Genomic DNA, 27884 nt, shown 5'->3' with positions numbered 1-27884 from the left:
TGCAACAAGGTATGCCCTTCCAGGGCCCCATTTATTATGTGAATACAAAAATGAGATAAGTTCAGCAGCACTGTAATCTGCTTCATGGTGAAAAGATATCTTGTGTGAGCAGTAAACAGAGCTTATAGAGTCTTATAAACAGAAATCTTTTACAAGCAAGAGGCATACTGAGACATGACACACATTGGATTAAACATTCCCTGCTGCAGCAATATTCCACACTTCTCACCTGATGATTTCAGAACACTTTGCAAAAGATGAAAGCATCCTTTCCTGTTTTTGGAGGAGCATATGAGAAACAAAGGGAACACAAGGAACTTGCACTGCAAACAGTTGAAAAAGCACTATACCATTTATCCAGGATGATGACCTATCCCTTGTTGGGTTTGTTTTACCATGAAAAATAATGGCCAAACCTATTGTGCATTATGGATGTTTTAAAAATTACAACTCTTTTTCACAGCACCATGTTGCACAATTGAATAAAAAAATTGGGGTTTTCTATCTTAGAGTACATGGCATTTTTCCTCAATTGCACCAGAAGTAAATTTGGAAGCACTTTCAGTTCGTGTCATAGGCAAATAGGAGAAAAAAAACAAGTCGGGCAGCCCTTCAATCTCTTTCCATATCTCTGCCCACTGTTTTATTCCCCACCATTTCACATCTTTGAGTCCACATACATTCCATTGATCAAGTAATCCACTTGTGTGTAATCTTTCCTCTTGTATCTCTCATAGGCCTGTGTAAGGAAAAGAACTACAATAGTTATAAAAAAAAATGTACCAACTAAAAGTAATCCAAGAAGCAAGCTTTTATCCACTAAGTACTGAGTTAAAGGCTCAGCAGCAATGAGATGATACTCACTGTCCATGTTCTGAGTTTCTTCAAAGCCTGAAGCTGTTGTTTTGGGTGCAACTGCTGGGGTCACAGTTGTTGAAAAAATGTAAGATGTTGACTTTATCTCACCCACAGTAGTAGTTTTTGATGTAGAGGCAGTAGTTAAAACCATGGCACCTCTTGTAGACCCCAGAATGTAAGCTGATTTATGCAATGATGTTGTGGCTGTACTTGCTTCTGGTTCTAGATATAGCAATGTAATGCCAGGCAGTGAATTCAGAGAGTGTGAATCCTCCAAGGGGCTGAGTGCCATGGCATGAGTGGAAGCAGTGGAAGACATTCCTTCATCCTGTGGCATGAAAGTGGTTAATGTCGTGCTTGGTGTATTCAGGCCAGCTCCAACAGTGGCGTGGCTACTAGAGTGGGGAGTGCTGGTGGTGGCTGGGTTAAACTGATCTGTTGGAGGCATTGGAGTACCTGCTTCAGAAATTACACTGAGAGGAGAAGCAGTGGAAGTGGGGGACAATCCTGAGACAGAGCTACTATGTCCTGATTTTTCAGTGGTGGTCACAAGCTTTGTGACATTGCTGGAAGTAGAAACAGGGATGTTACCAGAAGTGAAAGAAGTGGCAGAGGATGACACGGCTTCAGCAAGGAGATCAGAATCTCCAGGGGCGTTTGAGGTTTTGACAGTTGTTTCATAAGCTGTAGTGAGAACAGCTGCATGTGTAACACTTATTGCTATGGCTGTGGCAGTGGTGGTGGTTGCTGGGGTGCTGGTTGCATTGCTTGCAATTATTTTTCTTGCATTTGTTGTTACATCTTCATTCTTAACCTCAACTAAATGCCTCAAGTGAATTTTGTGAGTCCGAGCAGTTGAGAAAACCAGGTTTTCCACGTTGTGTTGGTCCACCTGTACTTTTACCATCCTCTTCCTTTTCTGTGGATAGGTTTGATGATGAAACAAAATTGTTTCCCTCTTCCCACCAACAATTTCTTCAAAAAGAGAAAACCAATGGGTTTCATAAGAATAAAACTGTCAAGCTCAAATCTGACCTCATATCCCCAACATGCAAACCAGAACACATATTCTGCAGTATATGTAGTACAAGTGGAATAAATCATTCCTAAAGTCAGCAAGAACATGAAACCTCAAGCCGCTGCCTTGAGGTTTTCTTTTTGTTGGGGTTGTGGTTTTTTGTTTGTTTGGTGGTGGTTTCATTTTTTTTTTTAATTGACACAGACCTCTAGTATTTGCCCAACCAGGGAATTAATTCCAGAAAAGGGGGGTAATGAAGCAGAGCTACAATGCAGAAGCACATTATCAACAGGAGCAGAGTTATGAATGCCAGCTCCTGAGAAGACTTATGCTTTCAAGTTACATAGCATTGACAAAGTCTTTGCACTTAGATTCATAATACTCAGCTCTCAAACTGAGTGAAAATCTCTACTTACATCTTCATACTTCAGGAGAATTTTCTTCATAATTAGTGATCTGGACTTATAGTGACAGAAATCCCTTCTGTTTATCAAAGGTCTGGTTGCTGTGTTGCAGAGAAACCTTTGCCAACCCAAAAGAACTTTCTCTTTTCCAACTTGGGTACAGCCAACTCTTGAAACATACTTTAGAAGACTGACTTTCCAATTATCAACAAGCTTCATTTTGTTATTCTGTCAATTAAAATAGAAGCGCATGGCACTGGAAAGTGACCATATTCAATTGCTGCTAAGGATGCTCTGATTATAGAAGCAGCCTGCTACCTCTGGTGCAAAACCCTAGCAATCTCAGAAAAAAAATAAAGACATTTTCCTTTCTCTTAAAAAATATAAATACATCTGTTATGCCTTTATTTTCCAAAGGACAGTACGTGGAGTGCAAATGACTTAAACAAATGTCTTCTACATGGAGAGAAACCGTTCCTCTGTCAAAGACCCATCATACACATGTAGGTTCCAGAGGCCTTACAAGGGTAGTGAAACAGTTTTTCCAGTGAATTGACTATACTTACAGAATCATCCTGCAGGCATTTTACAAGCCATCTCCCTCAGTTGAAAGCCAGGCGAGATCTAAATGCAGGCATTTAAAGTAAAAGGACCAGGAACCTGGATTTAGAACAAGCCTAAATGATGGCATTACCTCCAAGCAGATCTTTGATGTCTTGTTCTCTGGCATTCTGGCATACACTCAGCTGGTGACACTGCAAGAGGATGCAGCAATTTTGGTAGGGCGCAGACCAATTACAGTGATGGTTACCTGAAAACAACAAAGAAAATGACTCGCTACACACAGTATACTGAACACACTGTTTCATGGTTGTAATTTTAAAATTTTTAAAAATATAAACCACAAGAGCTGGAAGATCTGGACTTCAAGGATCCTGACTCAGCCTTAGTGAAAATGATTGGAATTCCAGTGGAATCAATATAGCAACCTACCTACCTGCTTATCTTCTGGTACTAACCACTCCTAATGGCAGCAATTCACTCACCCATCTGGTGAACTTGCCTAGGGACATAGAGTGCACTACAGTTTGGACCCATCTAAATGCTAGCATTCATCTAGATGTCTTAATGAGAAAAAAAAAAAACTGAAAAACTGAAACTGAAAAGACAACCATCTCATCACCCATGAGTGACAACTCTCATCTCAGAGCTTGAAGTTACACAGAAATTTACTCTTTATTCCACGAACAATGGTAACATTAGCCACAGAAGCCATCAAAGAATTTGTCTTTTAGTAAGTCAAATCCCAACATTATAAACTCATCACAGCAGGAAGTCTGTCTCCTGACATCTCTTTAAACTTCTTTCTGGGTGTGTCTACATAAACATAACCAAGCTTTGAAGGAAGGAACGAACATCCTCTAACCAGCACTAAAGAGACATCTCAAACACTGTGCCCAGTTTCAGGCTTCCCAGAATACATGAACAGTATTAAAATACTGGAGCAAGTCCCAGGGAGACTACTACATGTTTGAGGGGCTGAAGCAGATAATGTACAGGAAATCCCAACTCTATTAGTTTCCATCATGAGGGCACCCAAACACTGGGCTGGGGCCAAAGAGGTGGTACACTCCATCAGGTTGGGCCAGAGACCTTTGAAAGGTCCCCTCGTGCCTAAATTATGCTATGATTTTATGTAATATCACAGTAGCATGCAATTAATTTCTGGGACACATGCTGTAACAAGGAAATATAGAGGAAGGTAACACAGTGCTGAGTCTGCCATGAAGCAGATGTGTGCCCAACCAGCCAGCCATCAGTGGGTGGTCTTTAGTGCACTGTAGGAAAAATTGATTTCTGTGTTTTGTTATAAGTGTGAGAAAGGGAAAAAAAACATGCCCATATAGTACATATGGCTATATTTAAAGCTCTTATCTGCAGAGAGTTACCTTCACTAAGGATTAAGGTTATGAAAAGCCTGAATTTTTCCTAAAAAAAAATTACATTACCACAGTTATTAAAAGGGCTTGTAGAAAATATACAAACTTTAATAAATCCCTATACCAAAAACTGCAGTATATTTTGACAGCCCTAAAGAAACAAGCAGAGGCAGAATTTTACTGACTGATAAAATTTTAAGAAAGTGACTAAAATCATTTAAAGTCTATTAAAAATGGTACTTAAAAAGCAATAAAGTGAAAAGCTTCAACAGCCACACAGTGTAGAAGACATAGCAGCAGCCCTTCAACAAATTAAAATCCACTCTTCAGAAATGAAAGCAATCTGGATGTGCCCTGCTTCCCAATCCCATCTCCTGTTCCTTGCCCAATAAGCTATGTTAGTGGAAAACCACTGATCATCTACTACTGTAAATGTGATGTTTCTCACTTCTTGGGTACGGGAAAACAAAAAGTCAGCAGTCTATCTTGCATTAGGTAAAAATTTAAGTCTGTCAGTTCAGAAAAGAGACTGTTGGGGTCAGCTTGGTTAAAGCACCCTGGTGCCATTGGGATGGTATCCAGCTGTTGCTGCCCAGGACCAGATACATCTATTGAGCTGGACTGATAAGTACTCCCTTTGATGCAACAATAGATTGAGGCTCCAGCTCATGCGTCCAGTGCAAGATTTGTGTCACCCAGTGGCTCCTTTTTGCTCACTTCCAATTAGGAGACAGGAAAAAAAAAAAAGGAAAAAAAGAAAAAAATAGTACAATAAAAGCTCTTTAGAGTTATTTTGAAAGGAAACCATATAGGCAGACAACATCTTACCTTACCAAACTGGTTTCCCTCATGTTTACGCCTACCATTCCTGGAAAGAAATCACAGATGCCCAAAAGCAAGCAGATGCCAGGTAAGCAGATGTATTGTGGATGTATTTAGCAGGAATATTTATTCTTACAGCCATGTCATATTTTCCCTTTATTTTCTCCAGAGGATGGCCAAGTGGCTCTGTTCTCAGAGCTAGACTGCTCAGATGGCCAACATGTTCCTCTCCAGCCCTGGACTGGCCACCATAGAAGAAATTTGGGAGAGTTCTGAATAAGGCTGGGGATGCAAAGAGAAAAGCACAACCTTATCTTACCTCCCAAACACAGGTACACCATGCTCACCTGGCATCTGGAATCCTGAGTTTTCAAATCTTTGCGAAGATGGGCACTTTCTCCTTCATGTGTATCACTTGCCCTAGAGGCACTGGGAGACCCGAATCAGTTTTTCAATTAGACAACATACAGCTGTTCGAGTTACTACTCATGCTGCCAGCCCTAGAGAGTTTTGCTGCCTTTATTAGCATGCAACTGAAGTGTCAAACTGTCTGGTACAATTGTTGCCAAGTATACATCCTGGTCTCTGGTGTGAATATTCAAAGGCAGTGCTGGAATAGCTAGGCCAGCAATCATTTCCTTTTATGCAGCACATATTGGAGATGTGAATGAAATGGCAAAAGTAGTTCTTCTGTGATAGTTGCACTGCTTCTCTAAATTTGTGAAGTTACGTCAGCAAGGCTATAAACTACATGTACTGAAGAGAGTCTAACAAGTTAGGAATGTTATTTTTCCATCTTCTTCAAGCAATATAGTTATGAAAACATCTCCCTTGGTCAGCAACTCAACAACCATAATACTTCCAAAAATAAAAAACACTGCTCCTTAACTGGCAGTTGCATAGGTGTAACTATTCTGACATCTCAAGTGTGTAATGAAAGAAAGCACAAAAATTAACATATCTGGGGAAGGTACGAATGGCAAATGAGAGCAGTAAAGCTGCTCTTAATACCTAATCATAAAAAAGACATTTCAGGTCCTTCTCTCCAGATGATCTCTCTGTAGGTGGCTACACAAATCTTTTCTGTCTCCCTTGACACCAGATAGTGCAACAGACTGGTCATAAAGTAACAAGCAGAATTAAATTGCTTCAGTGGGTTTAATACAGAATGTAAAACCTGAAAAGGTTTATATGCTTTTGGGCTCAGTTTTGCATGGCTTCCTGAAGACGGACTGAGTCTAGAGGCTCAACACCCTCTGCCCAACCAAGCTAACACTCAACTGGACTTGCTTTGTACAAAGCACATCAGGAGAGAACAAGATGAAGGGTATAAAAGAAGTGGTTAAAGGCAGCAACAGGACCAAGGAAATAAATTCCTTAATGTCCTTCCTCTGGACAAAGCAGCTGACAGCACCTTTTCCTCCTTTTTGAGGAGATTAAGATTACATGTGCACAGTGTTTAGAAATTATCAGGTGGAATAGCCAAACATACAGTGCTACAGACCCTACACGTCAGCACAGTCAGTGTGAATGTGTCATACCTCAAGGGTTTACCACCTTAAAAAGCAGAAGCTGAAGTTTTCACAGCTTTGGTGCCTGGGAGACAAACCCACTCATACCTTGCCTTCTAAAGAGCACCTTTATAAACAAAGTGTTTTTTCTTTCCACTATAGAGTGGTGTCTTATGTTTAAACTAAAGGCTTGAAACCACTGGTGCATTAAAAAAAAACATCTTTATGATGTTCCTATCAATCCAATAGTCAGACATTAGTCTGCCTGAGCCAAGGTCTCATCTTCACCACAGCATCACCAGTTGTAGGTGCTACAAGCTTTCACATGTGCCTAGATAAGATAAACACATTTAGAAATGTAATGTTTTTTAAAGACATCTCAGAGAGACAGCAGAAGGCTCTCATCTTCCCAGACTTGTTCAACCCTGTGCTTGGTTGCAGGATATAACTGGTTTCCTCTAAGGCAGAAAAAACACACACAAATACCAATGAGTAAAGACTACTAATTCCAGCTGTCTACAACAGCACTATCCACTCACAAACATCTGGCACAATGGAAAAAACATTATTCAAGACAAGTGACCTAACACCATTTCAGTGCTACCAGTGCACGCCAAGTACACACATATGCAGTGTAGCTCTGGAAGCTAAAGGGCCCTTGTAAATAGCTATTCTGGATGCAATTTAACCAAAGGTGTCAGTAGTTATATAGTACCACAGGACTGCACGGAGAAGCCATAACTGCAAACACCTGAGAACAACTGGAATTAAAGAGAGATGTCAGGGGAGCAGAGACCTTTAAGGAACAGAAACACCATTGCAGCTAAGGGACAAGAACCTCACCTGAAACACCAGGGCTTTGACAAGCCTGCCTGCACTGCTTTTCAGTTGTAAGCCTGTTTATTCGCACTACATGGACTCCTCTTCCTTTCAGGACAGAAAACCTATGTTCACACGTACAGAAGGAAATCATCAGGAAGAATGCAATGGCAGTCCACATCTTCAGGGCTAGCCTTGCAGGGAGGCTTCTCTTCTCAGGAGCAATTCTTTCTTGTATCGCTTTCAAATCAACTGCAACATACATATTAAAAATTGATTTAAAATAAAAAGAAAATTATCCCTTTATATCAAAAGAGTTCTATTAAACACACTCCTATCATCAGCAAAGGAAAGAAAACATACACAAGGCAGGTAAGTGTTACAAAAACATACAGGCAACCATACAGAGGCAGGAAAAGACTATACTCAAATTTACCGAGATCCTCGTAGAAAGCGTACTTTGCTCTTCTTTCCTCAGGCTCCGACAGAGAATAGCTCAAGTCAAAAGCCACGTGTACAAAGCAAGACTCAAAGTCCATAGGCATACAGCAGCACAGACATTATGCCTTTTGACTCACACTGGGACCCTGTGTTATATCCACACTCAGCAGAAGGGTTTGCATCAGCTTGAGCACACTGATAATGCGGGGAACTATAGTCCTGGCCCTGCCTTTACACAAAGTCAGTCAAAATGAAGCATCAACCTTAGCTGACTCCTGCTTCGCTTTTTTCCACTCATTGCGAAAAGTGAGGAGAAACTTAAACTGAAGACAAACAAAACCCAGTATTTCAAGACATTACACAGACACATCAGCTATTACTAAAGAAGATTTATACCCACAGTAACCCTTCATTTTCCCACATAAAACAATAAATAGGCAGTATGTTCTTCATTAACAATGCACAGACAAAACTCTTTCCCAATGGATGGGCTCTCATCCTTGAAGTCACTGAAGCAGCTCACAGTGACTACAGAGCAGATAATCAGTTTATACCTGGATTTACCCTCTTGCTTCCAAGACTTTTTAAAGCTGTATATGAGACTCCAAACAGTTCAGCCTGAAGCAAACCAAGTTTCTTCCCTAGTAGTTTTTAAGGGCAACCATCTTCCTTATCACTGAAGCCAGCTTTAGTCCTCAGTTATGAAGAGAAATGTCATGGCCTTCAAAAAGTGTTGGGACTCAAATTGGTATGACATCTCAGAGGCGTGACAAATGCAGCTGAAGACACAAAAGCTGTTCACAACTTAGAACAAGCACCATGGGTGAACAGTATAAATAGCACAGTGAAAAAAAATTCAGCGGTCATCAGTAACATGTAAGACCCTGCTTCAGCCATCCCTGCAAGAAGATTCACCCTGAGGTCTCAACTCTAGCCCCAACCATGCTTGTGAATTTAAGAAAAAGTTGCCTCCAAGAAAGCTCAAAATAACTTTTATTAGCTTTGACTCCCAGACTGCAAAATTTTGATGCTTCATACCATGAAAGTTTTCCTCCTTACTCAAACAGGGTAACACCCCAAACAGGGTAACAGAGTTTTAGCCTTAAAACCACCCTGCTTGGTGGGTGGGTGAAACATAAGGGTGAAACAAACATCTACCCCAAGCTTCAGAAAGAACACACAACATACAGGTCCACATTGAGTCAAAGACAGGGACAAAACCTGATACTAAAATGCAGTGCCTCAAATTAAGCATCCCTAGTCACCCTGGGTGGAGGTGCAAACTCCCGTTTACTAAGCCACGTTGCCACATCAACACCAGCCAACATTGTTCTTACTTTAGTTAAGTGCAGTGGGCCTAACATTATTCTTGTTTTGCTAGCAGGTTCAGTACACTGATACAGCCCAGCACTTTCTGACCTTGCCTAGAGGAGTGGTGAACCTGGATAATCGGGTACCTTTTTTTTCTAGTGCAAATACGGCAATGGAGTGACGCAGCAACCCCTAGTCATATCTGAAATTCTGCTTGCAGTACAAACCTAAGACCCCTCCTCCTCAGAATATAGGCGCACTCTGAAAGTTGCCAAAGATTACCTAACCTGTATCTTGACTATCGTGGAAAAGTACTGACCAAAGTCAGTCATCTTGGACCCTATAAATATCTGAAGCTGGAGGTCCCTTGGAGCTCTCCAGAATGGCACCAAGTTGTAGCTTGCACCACGTGTCTCACAAAGGAGGCCAGTTCATCCAATTGAAAGACTAAGTAGCCAGCCACTTCTTTTAGGTATGAGGGAAAATCAAATTATATCAGGCTGTTATAATTTTACTACATTGGGTAACTGGGGGAAAAGAATGCAACTTCTTTCATTGTATTACGTACCAAAATTGAAGATATTAACAGGTTAGCCTTTATATATGTGTGTGTATGTGCATCTGTGCTCAATTTAGTTAAGAACATTTCTTAGAATTTCACTTTAACCTCTATTGATTATAACTGATTCTTATAACTTTATTAGAAAATCATATAATTTAATTTTGTTTGTTAGAATAGTGTTAAGCAGTCTTAATTTGTTGCTATTTCAAATCACACCAGACCCATAATAATGTATTAAAGCACTACACTGAAATCCCTACACTTAAATCCCTTAGTTGTAAATTACCAAGTCTGAGACTAGGAATGGATTCAGCTGCAACTGGACTCCTCTCTGAGCAGGAGTTTAGAAAGCAAGGAGGTCCAGTCTGGACCTCATGACTCAACAGGAGGGTGTTCCTCAGCCTTTTCCCTAATCCCTGTGCAAATCATTCCAGCCTGTCCCCGATTCAGCCTCCCCTATCCCTGTAGCAACCATTTCCCTTAATCCCTGTGTAAATCACTCCCATGCACTTTCAACCCCTATAAGCTCCTTCCACATAGTAAGTAATAGTGAAACTTGCCACTGAATTCTGTTAAGTCACACTTTCATAAATCTATATTAAAAATCACCTTTTCCTGATATCTTTGTCAGTGATTCTTTAAGCTGCCTTAAGACCTTCCACTCTTTTCTGCAATACCCTACAAGTTCACTAAGGAACTCTAAGCCTTCCTTCCCGATCTTTTACTTACTCTAGTAAAAACAGTTATTTTGCCTATTGAAAGTAAGACTTTCAACAATGGAGCATTTCTACATCTTCTGCTCCCCTGGAGACCAGGGGAGTTGAAAAGGACCTGACTGTAGGATAAGTGCACTGCTGACCTTAGCTCATGCACTTCCCAGTGGCTTTCTCCCTTGAGTAAGTTGTGCTCAGCATCAAGCTCATTTTGTACACGCAGGTTTCTCACTGTAGTCAAAAGTGCCTGGATCATCCCACCTGGCAGCTGGAAAATATATCTAAGTCTCACCTGACAACAGTGGGGAAACGCAGTTCACCAGCCCCACCTAGTCCAGTGTACCAGAGACTGCGCCTGGTGTCCAGTCAGCACCAGCTTTACCAGGCTCTCTCTCTTCTCACTGCACATGCACAGCACAGATTGACTTCTCATTCCTTCTCTTCACTTGCTCTTCCAACTGCACCCTAATGAAAGCTCAAAGAATCACCACAGAAGAGGAGATGACACAACCACAGCCCCAGCAACATGGTACACAGGGTGCTCAGGAAAGCAGCTCCATGTCTTCTTCAGGGATTTGATAATATGAATTTGTGTTACTCAGAAAAGATAATTTCAACACTTTCCCCACTGTTCTGAATTACAAGGCACTTCCACAAGTTTGCCTTAGCCTTTAGCACACACTTGCTGTCATTCTTAGCATATGCTGTAGGTTTAACCATTGAAAACTTTGGTTGACAAGACAGGGACCAAGGAGGAAAGCATGGAGGAAACGAGATTTTCCTAGACCAGACAGACCTTATTGCAAGTTTGCTTTAAACTTCAAGTTCTTCAACTTAAAAAGAGCAATTTGGGTTCCTTCATGGACACCATAGGTACCTCACCAAGACACTCAGAGCACTGTTTGTCAACCTGCAGTCCCACCATATTGTGCAGAACTAAGTACATTTTTTGTAAAGCTCACAGGTCACAAGCAGAGATTCAGCAAGAAGTTTCTGACCCCCAGAAAAAAAGCAAAAATACATCATTAAGGATAAATTTTAAATTTTGATCAGAGTCCAGCTTATGTTTAGCTTTTCAAGGTAAAAGACTTACAGGAAGCAGTATTTTATAGCCTAAAAAAATGACCCTGAGAATGAAATGGTTGTGCAATAATGTATGCATTTACTGTTTGAAAGCAAACAGTAAAGAATAACAGCAATTAATTAAAACACAGAGTACTCTCTTATTATAGGGGGGTTTTTACCACCTTTAGTGATACCTTTGTACTTGTACTATCCAAATCTCAAAGAACTAACAACTTCGATTACATTTTGGATATGCAGCTACAGCAACATTATATCTATGCATAAGTACTATAATTATTATTGTTATAGTTACAATCTCAGTCTTTTGGGAGAAATAAAATAATTAATCTCAACTGACCCAAGAACTACATATATCTGTAAGATCAAATGTTGATTACACTCGGTGTCTACATGCTGCTGCATTAACACAGCCATGTGTCACCTGTGCACAGAGATGCTTTGTGTCCCAAACCACTCACTCTAACCCGCCAGAAATCCTTTCCATCACAGCTGAATTTGGTCCCACTTGACTGTATCAGCTTCACAGGAAAACAAAATTCCAACAAATGCTTCTCACCTCTTCCAAAGCACCTGGCAGCCTATCTGGGTTAGGCCAGCACCAGTTAGAGGAGACACTGAAACACAAAAGGTTTATTTCCGCTCCCTCTCTCACTAAACACGTGCTTCTCAGGGGTCAACTGATAATCCCTCCTCGAAGACACTCAGTACCAAACTTACAAGCTTAAAATAAATTTAAATGTTCTTTAGCCACTTATAAAAATGCCTCTATGCAGAATATGTGAAGTAGACAAACATAATACACAGAGAGAAAGTACAGTGCAAGCAAACAGCTCATTTCCAAGTCCAAGACATAATCAGATACAGTTTTACCTTAATGCAGTTCGGATGATGCTTTGGATGCTGTATTAAACATCAGAACCTCCAGCTAGGGTTTTGTGGGGTTTTTTTGCTTCTTCCACCTTAGCACAAACCCATATGTCCAGAACAAGAGTCACAGCTACTTGCAGATCACTTTTCCCAACATAACAACTGCCTTTTATAATTGCAAGCAATAAGCTTTATTTCTGCCTTCCCATGACACTTGAAGCCAGTTCCATATGGCTCCATTTCTACTCGGAGAATCCACCCCACACCCAGAAAAGCATCAACTTAAGCTTCTCCAGATCGTGCTGCTCCCCAGAATAAGCCATCCTCTGGCTGCTGGAGACAACACAAAGGAAGAGATGAGCACTAGTGTTCCAATCAGAGGTAATTTTGAGACATGAGGGCAAAATTCACTCTTTGAGCACTACCCTCTCCATCTGTAGAGCATCCCCAAGGAAACAAGAAGTCAAATGAAACCACAATAGACAGCAACAAATAAAATCTGGGAAAGGACCATACTTTCGAAAATGCAAAGTTAACTTTTACCATCTGTAGCTGTAACTCAGCAGGGAACAAGCATGCCAGAATTACAGAATAACCTTGGAAAATCAGAATAACCTTGAGTCAACAACTGAATGACTCATGACTCTGCAATGTACACATACACCCAGAGTGCACTTCCTGCTGAGTTTTAGAAGCATTCCTCCTGTCTTGCCAATCTCCCCATGTTCAAGTCAAGGAATTTGTGCAAAAAAAAATTAAAAAAAAAATCCAAGTATTATTTCAAAAAACATTGAAGGAAAATGTGCCTAGAAATCACTGTGTCTTATCCCATGGATAGATCAGCCAGGCTATGCCAGTGACCAACAAGCTGGATCTGACATACAGTTGGGGCTGACAAGAGGCAGGAGACCATTTGAGGGTGATCTGCTGCAACGGACAGACACCCTATTCTGCCTGCTAATGTGGCATCGGATGGACACTGGTTTGGTCTGCTGCTGCCTTTTCTGATGGTGCAGCACCATGTGCCATCTGCTGATACATGTAGAGCTGTCCCAGGGGACAGCTGGTGGTATAAAAGCATCTGGCAGAGGCAGGGCTTGGGAGTGAACAGGGGGTGGAAAGTTGGCAGCAGAGTTGGTTGCAGCAGACAGCTGGCCCTTTCTACTGATTCACAACCAAAGCAGCTAGCAAATTTACAGACATGTAGCTGTCCCAGGGGAACAGGAGATCATACACAGGGTATTTCATACCATGTGTTTCAAATTAAAACAGCTTTCAACAAAGGAACCATCCTAGTGGATGCCCACATGAACTCTGCAGCCATGGCGCTAATACAAAGCAAAGGAGATCAAGAAGGATAAGAGGCAAGCTCATGATTTTGGTTTCTCTTAAGTGCCTGCAGAAGCAGGGATCCTGCAGGGTGGGTAGGGAAGCTTAGCCAAGCCTATTTTTTCCAAACAAAGAGAAAATCACATGCAGCAGCAGCTCTCGTCATCCTTGCTGGCTTTCCCTGTGGTAGGTTAGCCAGTAAGTCTCCAAGTCATGCACCAACCTGAATTTAAACCCATGGGTCACCAGAATCTAGAGGAAAAACTTCTGTCCCTCTCCCTTATCCTCATGGACATCCACAGATGCCAAGGCAGCTTCTGTACACATGCTTCAGCCCAGCTCTTGGGTCTTGTCTCCTACATCGCAACAAGGCAGTAGCTGTGCTTGCCTACCTTATTCTTAAGTTCTCTCTTTTCAGTTTCAAAGGAACTTGTTGAAGTTTTGAGTCCTGATGTTAACTGAATAGGTCAAAGTAAAATAATCTCGGTTTGAGCTCCTCAAAGCTTTTCCAGTATAAATACCTTTGTACAAAGCTACTCTTATTCATGGAAGAGGGACCACACAGGCATGAGCAAGTTCTGAAACATTGTGGGCTCAATAAAGAAGATCTGTCTATTTATCTGTTTGTTGCTGACTCTGCAAATAAGGACTCCAAAACTTTTCCATAGGGTTACCTGAATACAATGGGTATCTAGAGACAGTCAGCAGAGCAGGTCACCAAGAGACATTACAGCTACGACAAACATCAATTTAACTTATACTTAAGACATGGAAATGAAAAACTCCATGTTTTCCCATAATCTCTCTCGTGGTCTGTATTTTACAGGACAGGCAGGGTCCATATACAGAAATTTTCTGAAGCACTCTTGGATACCTTAGTGCGTATCTCAGTTATCAATTTTTTCTCAGCAGCACAGCAAGAGAATATGGAAATACCAAAGTTGAAACCTCTCTCTCAACTTGCAACACCTGGACTTGAAACAAAAGCAAGAGAGAACTTCCTCCAGAAGTTGTGACCTAAAAGCAGCAGCACAGACTGAACCCATTAAAATTTCTGGCTACTGGTTTTATGAAAATATGGTTTGACACTGAAATGAGGGGAACAGTGAACTAGAAAAGCCAAAATACCAACAAGATCAGTCCACCCTTGTCCAAAGAGAGTTCAGCATAAACAAGTTAATTAGGTCAAGAGACTGCCTGGGGGAGGTTATTCAAGCACAGACAACAAATGCCACACTACAAGCAGTAACTCCTGCCTCTTGCTTTGATATACTGAATGGTGTTTTGAAGATTTCAGTTCCAACAAAACCCAATATAGACTTGTCTTGGTATCATCAGATTGCAGCAGAGCACCATTACAAGTCAATAATCAACAGGTGGAACAGGCTGAGACTGAAGAAAATCAGATACAAAATAAAAGACATATCAATAATTAAATTCACACTTGAATTAAAATGCACATCCTGACTACCAAACCCCACCTTTTGCTCCAAATCTAGTTTACTGCAAGAGTCTGCAAGTCTGGAATGAGAAAAAGGCTATAAATATAGAAGAATGAGGACCTAGGTGGCCAGCACTGAGGTACAAAGCTTCTTAAGCTTCATCCTTTAAAGCAAGTTTAGGATCCGCAGAACTGGACATGAGACAAACAAGTCCAACTTGCATGTTGGCAAGTCCCATTGGATGGTTGTAGGTGTTCCTACCCATAAACCCACCCCTGCTCACTCAGCTGCTCTTGCTCCTGTTAAGAGACTGTTCACTTACTCATGAAGCAGCAGTAAATGACACTACTAAACTGCATCAGTTTAGAGCCAGGTACACAAGGTAAACTGACACCAATTTTTACTTCCTTAAAAGCTGTGATCTGTAGTAAACCTAAGAACTGACCCATAAACAGCAGAGTCATCCATACAGAAGGACAGGAACCTCAGAGTGACATAATGTGTGCTCTTGCATGATAACTGTCAACTATTAGGAAGTGTATTTGTTTCTTAAAATAATTCAAAACCCTTAAATTTTCCAAAGGAAATCAAAGAAAACTTCAGAGCTATCTTTTAAGTGACTGTGTGGATCAGAGGACCAGAAGCATCCTCTTCTCTTCAGCTTACCTTTCTATTCGGGGTCACTTTAGTGGAGAACCAACACCTACTCAGGACTTGAGGGAGAAGGGTCCTTTGTAGAAGGCTATGGCCATCTCAGAAGAAGCTGGACAAGCAACTTTCTAAGTTGTTTCTGGCAAATCTAATGCCAATGTTCACTTCCAAAAGGCCAAAAATTAAAGAGGCGGAGAAATTCAGTTCCTCCTGCTTTAGAACATGGTTGGGCACAAGGTGCTCTAACAAGGCAGTACAAAGGAAGATAGCAACTGATGACAGGTTTTCACCTTTTTTGCCTGGGCAACAGGCTTCAGCAGTATGAAGCCACCAACTTTCAAACATAAACAACAAAAAAAAGAGAGAATATTTTCACTGGATGTTGGTCAACAATCCTCAGCTCTCCTCTGTAACCGTGAAGTTTTGTGTGGACTTTCAAACTGACATCTGTCTTTATGCTTATATGGCATGAGCCAATAGAGCAAATCTCAATTTAGCAAGGATTAAGCTTTACAAAGCCTTTCATGGTACTAAAAAGGCATGTTTGCCTTTAATAGAGAAAAGACTTAGTATGATCCATTTTATGGAAGAATCAGCTCCAACCAAGACACTATGATAGCACCTTTCTCTGAGACCAGAAGCTGTGACTGAGTTCCTGTCTCATTATCTAGCACAGTTGGCCTGCACCTAAAGCTAGCCATTAGCTTTAGTTATCATCAAGAAAACATCTGCACAACCTGTTCTTGGCTACAGAACATTTGTTTATTTAGTGAAAGAGGAATTATGCATCAAATCTTGCTTGGTAAATCCTCTAGCACTGAAGGACAAAGATAGAAAACTCTTACTTCCCACATATTAACACCTACATCAGCAATTTCTAACCATTCAAACTGTATGCCCACTGTTTCAGTGTTTGCTTTTTAAAGGTGCTGCACCTTTCCTTTACTTCCCTCCAGCAGTAACTTTCCTGGAAATACGAAAAAATATGAAACATGAAAAAAATATGTGAATATGAAATATGAAAAATATGGGGGGGAAATAGTGAAATAAATATGTACATGTACATTCTTTCCTTCATCCAGCCATAATTTATACAGTTGAAATCCAGTATTATGGCTGCATGTTCATTGGATGGCATTCACTGTATTTTGCTCAAAAGCAACTGTAAAGGTGAACGCTTGAGCACACTGTGGAATATACCTAATGATTCATAATTTAGGAGCATATATTTTAACTCCAGAGGAACCTCTGCAGCTGTAATCTCAGTGTTTTCAGTATGTTTGGGCAACAAATTTGTCCAAAGACATGCCATAACCTAAGAGCTCATTTAGCAGAAGGATTTGTAGTGTTCAGTCGACTCCCAAGACACGGGTCTAGGACAACTGGCCATTGCCACCTAGCCACCAGGCATTTCTACACTGTTGACATTCCAACAAGACAACTATACACCTATCAGCAGGTGGCCCTTTTTCAGTACTGTGAACCAAACTTCATTCAGCACCATAAACAGAACCTCAGGGAGCAGGCAGCTCCACTCACAGCGCTCTGATTTTTGCAAGGAAACTTTGTATTTATAGGGGAGTTCAAGTACATACGTCATACAATTTGTAAAATGGAAATCTAACTGTGAGAGAAAGGCAACTGAATTAAACATGAGGTATGTAACATTAAACAAATACACTGGATCCAGGCAGAAGCTGTTTGCAAAGAAAAAAACAAAAAAACCCATACACACACAAAAACACCACCCCCCAAAACAAAACAAAACAAAAAAAAAACCCAAAAGCAAACAACTTCTGTGCTTTTGCTTTTCAACTCAGCTGGTAACAAAAGCCATCTGCATTACAGTTCCATCTAAACCACGTGCTTCTCAGACTCAAGCAGCCAATGTCCCTGAAGAACATCATTGGCCGTTTCCATGTCAGCCTGTCTGTTTTAGGCAGCAGTTCTTCAAACATACAAAGCATATGTTTAACTTTGTATGTGACAGTAAGTCAAGCAGAACTAGAGGAACCTGTAACCTACATAAAAATAAGTCATGCATCCACTGGCAGACTCATGACATTGCATTCCCCTGCTGGCTTCACTGCCCAAAATGTGTTCACTAGAGCCAGGTATACCTCAGATATTGTCAGTGATTAATTTCAGTCACTGCATAAGCCTACTCCAGCCATTTGAGAGATGGTCACTGCAGACATCCTATATGGAACCTACCATATCTACAATGCAAATATAAGCTGTTGGCCATGCCTCAAAAACAGTGTCACAGACAAAAATATAATTATTCTTGGTGTCAATTGTCACTTTGCTTCATGGCTTCAAGAAGAGTCAGCACAGCTTTTGTAGCTGGAAATTATATTTCGTATCTAAAATCCTTGAAGGTATTCATTATATGTGGATTTCTCTAAAGGTTTTTGGCACAGGAAGATTTCTGCAAACTAAGGTGTTGTTGACTACAAATCAAGGTTTTTGTATGGACTAATAACTGATTAGAATAGGAAACAAAGCACAAAGAAGCCACAGGTTTTCAAGATTACAAGTACCAATGAAGTTCCAGATATCTGTGTTGGGGCCTCTGCTATTAACACACACAAAAGATTTGAAGAAACATGGAATAGTGAGAGAGAATAGTGGCTTTTAACTGAACTGCCAGAGGGTGTCATGATAGCAAGTGTCAGAGGATAATGTCAGTATCCAATACTACCGATCACTGCTAAACACAACACTGTACGTCACAAACCTCTGCTTCTGCCTCATACAGATAGTTTCTCACACTTAAGATCCACTAACATGGCACAATAAGCTGACTATTAACAAGTCCTACAGCTTTTATTGAATGAATGTGGACTACACCAGTTTTAATAAAGGCCCAGAAGCAGTGGTCTGGACATACAGTTCAGATGACGGAGGTCAGAAGCTGACACTGACACCTACTCACTGCAAGCTGAATTTATTTTGCAACAGGCACCTCGGCCAGAATTACAGCTTCCAGTTAGACATTAAAGAAGCTCTTTGCACAAATTTCACAGAATCCCAGAATAGTTAAGCTTGGAAGGGACCTCTGGAGGTCATCTGGTCCCATTCTCCTGTTCAAGCTGGGCCACCACTGGCCAGTGGCTCAGGACCATGTCCAGATGGCTTTTGAGTATCACCAAGGATGGAGTCCTGGGCAACCTGTGCCAGGGCTCAGTCACCTTTACAAGTGAGAAAGTGTTTCCTGATGTTCAGAATGAGTCTCCAGTGTTTCAGTTTGTGTCTACTGCCTCTGTCACTACTGTCACTGGGCACCATTTCAAAGAGCACACTCTCTTCAGGTATTTATTTATACTAATAAGAACCATGAGCCTTCTCTTCTTCAGGCTGAAGAGTCATAGTTCTCTGAGCCTTTCCTCACAAGAACAGAAGTTGCAACACCAACTCAACAACAGAAGCCTCTACAAATGTAGACATGAACCAATCACATGGACTGCATTAATTACCATATGATACAGCTTAATGCTCTGTCAGAAAGAACCTTAACCTTCAAGGGCATATGCTCCACTCCACTATCAGCTAAGAGCATCTTCAGCGATAACACCTACACTTGTTCCTAAAGTACCACTCTGAGACCATGCAGGAGCTGCTGCTCTTGCAAACAAGGCCATTTCCAGGCATGGAAAGCATCAAACTTAGCAGTTTTACATGGGTAAATATTGCAACAGACACTACATCATCTGTATCACAAACCAAGGAAGACACTGTGACTATTCCACAAAAGCCACACTATAAAAAGTAACTGGAAAGATTAAACAGGCTTTGCACACTTTATAAACCTCTAGATCATCTGGATCCATTAACAAAATGGTCTAATGACAAAAAAAAAAAAATAATAATCAGGAGGGAGCATGCTTGCTTTTTTCAAAGCCACATGAAGATTCATGGTTGCTGTGAAATCCTAGTAACATCATCACCTTTCCAGTTGCTTACCAGGTTAGGATACAAAGAGGCTCAGAAACAGGAAGAAATGATAAAAGAAAACTCGTCCCAGCAGGAAAAAAAACCCTGGATCAGCACCAGCTGAGAAAGTCAGAATGGCAGAAAAAAATGTTTATTAAATATACTTATTGTTTATTAAGCTAACAATTAGACTAGCACCCATTGACTGTGGGTAGAGTTCTATAGAGTAAATGTTTTTTGCTTGGACATGGAGAATTTTAGCTCAATATTGAATTATAGGATGGCAGGGAATGGAAAGGACCGCTGGTGATTATTGAGTCCAACCCCCCTGTCAGACCAGGACCGCCTAGGACAGGTCACACAGAAAGGCATCCAGACAGGTCTTGAAAGTCTCCAGAGAAGGAGACTCCACAACCTCTCTGGGCAGCCTGTTCCAGTGCTTTGTAACCCTTCCAGTAAATAAGTTTTTCCTCATGTTGAGGTAGAACTTCCTGAGTTCTAGTTTGTGTCCACTGCCCCTTGTCCTATCACAGGGTACAACTGAAAAGAGATTGGCTCCTCATTCTTGACACCCACCCTTCAGATACTTGTGTACATTAATAAGATCCCCTCTCAGTTTTCTCTTCTCTAGGCTAAACAGCCCCAGGTCTCTCAGCCTTTCCTCATAAGGCAGGTGTTCCAGTCCCTTAATTATCCTCATAGCCCTCCGTCGGACTCTCTCAAGTAAATCCCTGTCCCTCTTGAACTGGGGAGTCCAAAACTGGACACAATACTCCGAATGTGGTCTCACTAGGGCAGATGAGAGAGGGAGGAGAACCTCCTGTGACCTGCTGGCCACACTCTTCTTAATGTACCCCAAGATACCATTCCTTCTTGGCCACAAGGGCACATTGCTGTCCAATGGATAACTTCTTGTCCACCAGGACTCCAAGGTCCTTCTCCATGGAGCTGCTTTCTAGCAGGTCAGCTACTGGTCTCTATTGGTGCTTGTTGTTATTCCTTCCCAGGTGCAGAACTCTACAGTTATTCTTGTTGAACCACACTAGGTTCCTCTTTGCTCAGCTCTCCAGCCTGTCCAAATCTTGCTGAATGGCTGCACAGCCTTTTGGTGAATCAGCCAATCCTCCCAGTTTTGTATCATCAGCAAACTTGCTGAGAAGACACTCTGTCCCTTCATCCAGGTCACTGATGAAGATGTTGAACAGGACTGGAACCAGCACTGATCCCTGAGGAACTCCACTAGTTACAGGTGTCCAGCTAGGCTCTGCACCACTGATCACCCTCTGGGCTCTACATTTAGCCAGTTCTCAATCCATCTCACTGTCCACTTTTCTACCCTGAATTTCCTTAGCTTATCCACAAGGATGTTATATGTTAAGTGTCAAAACCCTTGCTAAGGTAAAGGTAGACTACATAAACCGCTCTCCCTGAATCTTACCCATTCAGTCACACCATTGTAGAAGGCTATCAGATTAGTCAAATACGGTTTCCCCTTGATAAATTCATGCTTGCTACTCATGAGAACCATCATCTCTTCCATGTGCTTAGAGATGAACTCCAAAATGAGCCACTTCATCCTTTTTCCAGGAATGGAGGTGAGGCTGACTGGTCTGTAATTTCCTGGATCCTCCTTTTTGCCCTTTTTGAAGACTGGAGTGGCACTGGCTTTCTTCCAGTCCTCACGCACCTCTCCTGTTTGCCGTGATCTTTCAAAAATTATGGAGGGGTAGGGCAATAACATCAGCCAGCTCTCTCAACACTTGCGGGTGCATTCCATCGGGGCTCATGGATTTATGTATGTTCAGTTTACCCAATTGATCTCTAACCCAATCCTCATCGACCAGGAAGGAGTCTTCCTTCCTCCAGGCTTTCTCTCTTACTTCCAGTGTCTGGGATTCATGAGGGCTGGTCTTAGTAGTAAAGACTGAAGCAAAGAAGGTATTCAATAACTCTGCCTTTTCTGCATCTTCTGGTACCAGGGCTTCCACCTCATTCAGCTTATCACTGGGCATTTCTCACCCACCTGAAATTACCATCATTAACTCCCTTAATAAGCCAATCTTCTGTTTACCTTATGGCAAAAAAAATACAGACTTTTCTCCTTTTTTAATCAGATATGGGAACTTAAGTCCAGATGTTACTGCCAGCAAAAAGACACACTGATGATATGAAACTTTATCAGAAGGATGACGACATAAAGGAATTTTGCTGAGACAAGTGCACAAGTAACACGGGTCAGTTCATAGTACAACAGGGCATCAGTTTGAAACAGCCAAGCATAGGTAAGATAGATCAACCCTCCCTTTTCTCACAGGGTAGAAAAACACACGTGAGAAGACTGAGCCATTTGTGCACAGCTACAGGAGGAAGTGGCCAGGCCTGGAAATGAAAACAGTCTCTTGAAATCCAGCTTAATGCATGAGCTACAACAGGGTCTACTTTTCCTGTGAAAGTATATATTGAGCAAGACCATCATTAAGAGCATCTCAGAAACATCCAGAAGTATCTGCTGTGGGGTTTGTCTTTTCTGAAGGAGAGAGGAAAGATAAGTGTTCCTATAACATAAATCACATACAAAGCAGAGGATGATGTACATTAAGAAATTAGGAAGTTAACAGGTAGTACAAATGCACAAAGTAGCCACCTCTCCAGTTAATGGCTTGCTTGATGTTAAATGGATGCCAAATATTTCACTTCAACCAGTTTGCATTCATAACACTTCTATGTTTATTCCCTCTTAGTGAAATTATTCCCAGTTCATGAACAGGGATCAGAGAGCTGAAGCACCTCTCCTGCGAAAACAGGCTGAGAGAGTTGCGGTTGTTCAGCCTAGAGAAGTTCCAGGCAGACTTTTTAGCAGCCTTCCAGTACCTGAAGGGAGCCTACAGGAAAACTCGGAAGGGACTTTTTATAAGAGCATGAAACAATAGCATGTGTCCTGGTTTGAGCCAGGATTAAGCCAATTTTCCTTTTACAGATTTCCTTTTTTCTTCAGTGAACATTCTTATAACCAGCACACTTCCTGAAACTAGCAGCAAGTTTTCCAGATAGTGGACTGATAACACTGGAATGTTTATAGATTTTGCCAAGAGACCAAGGACACTTTGCTCTGCTTGTTGAATCTGCTACTTCAGACACTAAAGGAGCAGAAGAGTCATATCTACCACCCTCCCAGAGGAAGGAGAGGACTAGACAGATGGCAAATTGGCCAATAAGATAATTACATCCCATATTTACATGGCACTCTGTATAAATTCAAGGATCACAGAAGTCAAGCTCCTTCTTCCCTTCTCTTCTATCCATGGCTGGCATCCGGGGAGGACTTCATCTATCCATCACCATTGATCCCTAGGCTCATGCGTTCCTGACCCTCATAACACCTCCCTCAGCTCCTGTCTGCTCTGCCATTCTCTCGAGCAGCGGTCCAGGACTTTTTGGGAATGCTCACAGCTAAGAAGAGTGCTGTGGGAGTTGCTGAGGGTGGAGGGAGGCAATAGGGGTTTTGCACATTCCTGCATATATCTGTACAGTTTTTTTATCAGTAGTATTTAATTAAAGTTGTCTAGTTTAGTTTTCAATCCGGAAAGCCTCTCTCCTATTCTGTCTCTACTTTTGCTATCTGGGTGGGAGAAGGAGGGGATAGAGAGCATTGTTGTCACTGGTTTAATTGCCAATCCTCAGTTAAAACGTGACAGCATGAGAGGGAACAGTTTCAAACTGAAAGAGGGGAGATTTAGATTAGCTATTAGGAGGAAATTCTTTACTGTGAGGGTGGCAAGGCATTGGAACAGGTTGCCCAGAGAAGCTGTGGATGCCCCCTCCCTGGAAGTGTTCAAGGCCAGGTTGAATGGGGCTTTGAGCAACCTGGTCTAGCAGAATGTGCCCCTGCCTATGGCAGGAGGTTGGAACTGGATGATCTTTAAGGTCTCTTGCAAACCAAACCGTTCTATGATTATCCTACAAGAAAAAAAAAAAAAACACCCAATATGCTTTTCCAAATGGTTGAAAGAGTTAAAGTGAACAAGGAGAAAAGAACATGACAGAAAATCCAGGCTCAAACACTGTCATTCCAAAGATCTCAGGTTCTGCAAGGACTGCATTTCAGTCCTGTCCTGTCCAACAACACTGCACAGCGCCAGCTCAGTGTCACTGCAGTAGCACCTCCACCTCTCAGCAGTGACACCCCAGATTTAATCCTTGAAGCCAAACCCACAATGGCAAAGAAAAACAAAGCCAGCAAAGGCAACGGTAGACTGAGAAGTTTTAACACCTACACTGACAGATGTTCAAAACTGCCCAGTGGAAAATTCATTTCAGTGGTAATCACAATAACAGTAGAACAGAGCCATTAGATACACGCAGGGTTTCCACAAATACACCTATAGAACCAAAGCAGCAAGGAAGCCAGACAGCACTAACAGCAAGCAGCTAAGCACTGTTCCACAAACCAGCGAAGCAAGCATGTGGTCCCCCTGAGCATCAAAACCCACTTCCATAGTGCTTGCCACTTTCTTTTGTTGGATGAGATGTTCACAGCAACATGCAGCGATGTCCATGCAGACATTCCTTCAAGGAGGTCCCCATACCATGCTGGAGATATGTTGTCATTTATTGGATAAACTGCTGTACCACAAGCTCTCTGGGCACCTTACCTGCATGATGACCTCCTTAGGCTGCCAGCAGTCAAAAGCTGGAAGAGCTGCAAACAACACATCCAAATGCACAGCTCCTGTCCGCATTCATCTTCAGCATCACTATCATAAGTATAGGACCAGAAGCAGCATCCATACACTGCAGCTGTCAACTCACAAGCCCCAGTGACTTGTCTAAATTGTATAAAGGGAACCACAACTTCAGTCCAATGGAGCAGAATTGACAGGAATGAATGCACATTAAGTGCTTGCCAGAATTCAGACAGAAAGGGTTCAATTACTTTTTTACTTCACAGGATCTCTTGGCTTCCCAGTCAACAATGTCAAGAGCCATTTGGGAGTCCCTCCCAGATGCAAACAGGCTGAGCATTATTGACAGGTGGGGTATGACAAATGGTTACACCTGTAGAAAAGGCTGGAGGCCAGGAAGGTAAGCAACGTTGCTGAGCCAGAGCACAGTGTCAGGTGGCATCTGGCAACAGCACACACAGTAGAGTTATTGCCCTCCCAGTCCTTTTAAAGATAGGAGGAAGGAGCCAGAGAGATAACCTAGTTTGGTTCTTTGTGCAGCATAAGTTTCATCCAGCAGTTACTGTGAGGGAGGGGGGAGGTGGGAAGGCTATTGCATCTACCACACAAATGAACTTTGCACCAGGTCTGTGTTCATAGGGATGAACAACTCCTCCAGAAAAGCATACAATACCAATTTAAACACTTCAAAGGGTAAATGGCCAGCTGCTGTGGATTGTCATTGCTCTCCAAGGGAGCTGTAACAATGCACAGTAGCTAAGGGTCTACACGCATATGCCAGTGAATTGATTTTTCCTCCAGCTCTCCCAGTGCACAATTACTCTTGCTATTAGAATTTTTTAACAAATAAAAAGCTACAATTAAAGGGCAAGAATAAACCTCAAACAGTGCCTGAACACGTGGGGTCCAGACACGAAAGCAGAAACAGGTCAGAGCAGGTGGATCTGAGCACGGCTGTTCAGCACACACATACAATTATAGAAGATCTCCATACGGAGATGAGGGCTGCAAGTAAATCCACATTTATGGCACCCAGCCACCTGCACAATTGCTCTGAGCCATAAACCCAGCATTGTTCAGAATATACATGATGAAGCAGCCACTGTGGTACATTTGTGTTGCGGAGCAACAAGTTCACTCCTCCTACATCCAGGTCCCTGTAACTTTTCACTGCAAATAGGCTAGCATAAACTCTTGCTGGACCTACTTTACAGCACTTTCAGTTTATAAAACTGTGTTCAAGCACGGGTGATGGCACATAGAACATGTGCTCAGTTAACACTACGCATCAAAGCATGGGTAGATATCATCAAAACTGTATACTAAAAGTTGTCTTCATTGAAAGTTTTATCCCTGCCTTAAAAAAGAAAAAAAGCATGAAATTGCACCCAAACAAATTCTTTATAGTTTCTTCAAGTAAAGTTTGGACATTTCCAGCATGCACTGCTTTAAACAAATATCTCCTTTCCTTGAACTCCCAGTGACATTTTCTCTTGAAAATTTAATCAGAGTAATACAACTGAAAAAGTCAGCTACTATATTTAAAAGTAGCTACACTGCCTAGCCATGTAATACAGGGTATGCAGCCAGACATTTTATATGCATTATCAGGCCTTCAGCTTGATGTGATCTTTTGAAAAAAATCATCTGTGATGTTTTTCATTACCGATGCTTGGAATTTTGCTTGCAAATTACTCTCATTGCCTTTGGAGAGTCTGAGCTAGGAGATTTCCCTTAGAAGGCAGAGGCTGCAGGTTCCATGGATGTGCCTATTAGAATTTCAATAGCAGATAACCAAATGTAAAGTCTGTTTGCTGGCAGATAGGTTTATAAATCCAGCAGGGAATTTGCAATTAATAGGCATATAGTCCGGAATTTCCTCAGAAAAGCATTAAAATAATATATGTATTGTTTGAGCATATACACATTTTATATATAAAAAAATTAGAAACAGGCAGCAAACGTGATAGCAAGTGCATTCACCTACTACAGATGTGAAAGCTAATAAACACAGACTCCTTCTAAGCTATTTATAACCACGTAATGGACTGCATTAACATATATAATACTGGATGACAACATAAATACAAGATTAATACAGAAATAAACGTACTTTTGAGTGAGAGACACAGAATCAACATGCATGTTATAAGCATAGTTTTCAAAGCAACGGATCAACCACAACTGCTCTAAAGGGCATCAAATGCGCACTATCAGTGAGTCTACCTCACTCAGCAAGGCTGCAACTTATCTCAGGGTGGGCAGAATTCTTATTTCTATGGGTTTGTTCCTCCAGTAAGCAGTCAGTTAACTCATTTTCTAAGGAAAAAAGCGCGCTGTTGTATGACCAAGCCTAGTAGGGATTTAGTCAGCTAACATGTAGAAGGACTTGACCAGATCCTGAGACAGGATTTTTCTTTGCCAATCCTAGAAGACAAAAGTCTAGGAAACAGCAGACGGGAAAGTTAAAGGATTCACTGAATCCACCAGAACAAGCCCCATTGTAATAGGATGTTCATTCCCGCAGGATGCTAGACTTTGAGAGCTTGGTCAAAGAACAGGATTTATTTTTCCTACAAGTTACTGGATTTCAGCTGACACCTTGCTAACATTGCACAGGGTGCAGTCAAACCTACTGAAAACCTTTATTTAAGGTACAATAAGATAAAAAATATTTCTGCACGATAACACACAAAGCAGAAGGTAATATAAAGGTAATCTCAATCGTACACACTAAACACTATTTACTTAGGCACAAAATACTTTTACTTATCCCTGATGCAATACATAAAAGTCATCTGCTACAGACACCATATTTTGAGGTGGTCCATAGGGCCTAAAATTGTTACACTTCAGGCAGTGAATTACTTGCTGAGTCAATGAGCTCTTCCTCTCAAGGAAACCGAGTTTCCTCCTCTCCCACCTCTCTAAGAACAAAATAATCTAAAAGGACACACATATGGCACTGCGGGGAGCAACGGGTGAGTGCAAAGCTACTACTTCCACGATTGCTATAGGGGAGCTGCAACTGCTCTGTAAACTGATTTGCAATTTATGTTTACGGGAACGGCTGCCGAGCCCCCACCACGCAACCCCGTCCCGCCAGCGTTCAAACCGACACACGCTCTGCGGGTCCCCCCGCTCGGAGACCTCCGGCATCGATGCTCACCTGGCACGGCCTTTCCCCATCCCCGCTCCCCCAGGCCCACGACGAGCCACCATTCACCCGCACTCACGACGTGGCAGAGCCCGGCGAAGGGCAAGAACCAGAGCAGGGGGACTGAAGGGGCGCTTACCCACGCGGAGGCGGCCCGCGCGAGGAACAGACAAGGCTAGGAGAGAAGCCCTGCACCCCAGCGCCCAGCCCCGCGCCGCAGCCTCGCCCTGCCCCACGCACACCTCCTCCCGCGATGACTACTCATCGCACCGCCTTCCCTCCTACCCCGCCCCTCCGGCGGCGCCGCGAGCGGAGCGTCTGGGCGCTCAAGGCAC

General features: G+C 42.0%; 1 protein-coding gene across 7 annotated transcripts; it reads right to left on the bottom strand.

The window, feature by feature from the left end:
* C5H11orf24 (chromosome 5 C11orf24 homolog) lies at positions 1-27884 on the bottom strand. Of its 7 annotated transcripts, XM_051621284.1 has the most exons (5): positions 7809-12328; positions 7397-7624; positions 2975-3091; positions 865-1833; positions 651-739 (listed from the first exon to the last, which is right to left on the bottom strand). In XM_051621284.1, exons 1-5 carry the CDS (start codon positions 7915-7917, stop codon positions 732-734), a joined length of 1431 nt encoding a protein of 476 aa, XP_051477244.1. In that variant the 5' UTR covers positions 7918-12328; the 3' UTR covers positions 651-731. The 7 variants fall into 7 exon arrangements, with proteins under 7 accessions (XP_051477241.1, XP_051477243.1, XP_051477239.1 ...); XM_051621281.1 differs by lacking the exon at positions 7809-12328 and adding an exon at positions 27792-27884 and having other exon boundaries at positions 1-1833; XM_051621283.1 differs by lacking the exon at positions 7809-12328 and adding an exon at positions 27835-27884 and having other exon boundaries at positions 1-1833.

Source organism: Apus apus, chromosome 5 (assembly GCF_020740795.1).
Source record: "Apus apus isolate bApuApu2 chromosome 5, bApuApu2.pri.cur, whole genome shotgun sequence".
Classification (NCBI taxonomy): Eukaryota; Metazoa; Chordata; class Aves; order Apodiformes; family Apodidae; genus Apus; species Apus apus.
The sequence above is the reverse complement of the archived record's forward strand: the minus strand, read 5'-3'. Positions and strand labels throughout refer to the sequence as shown.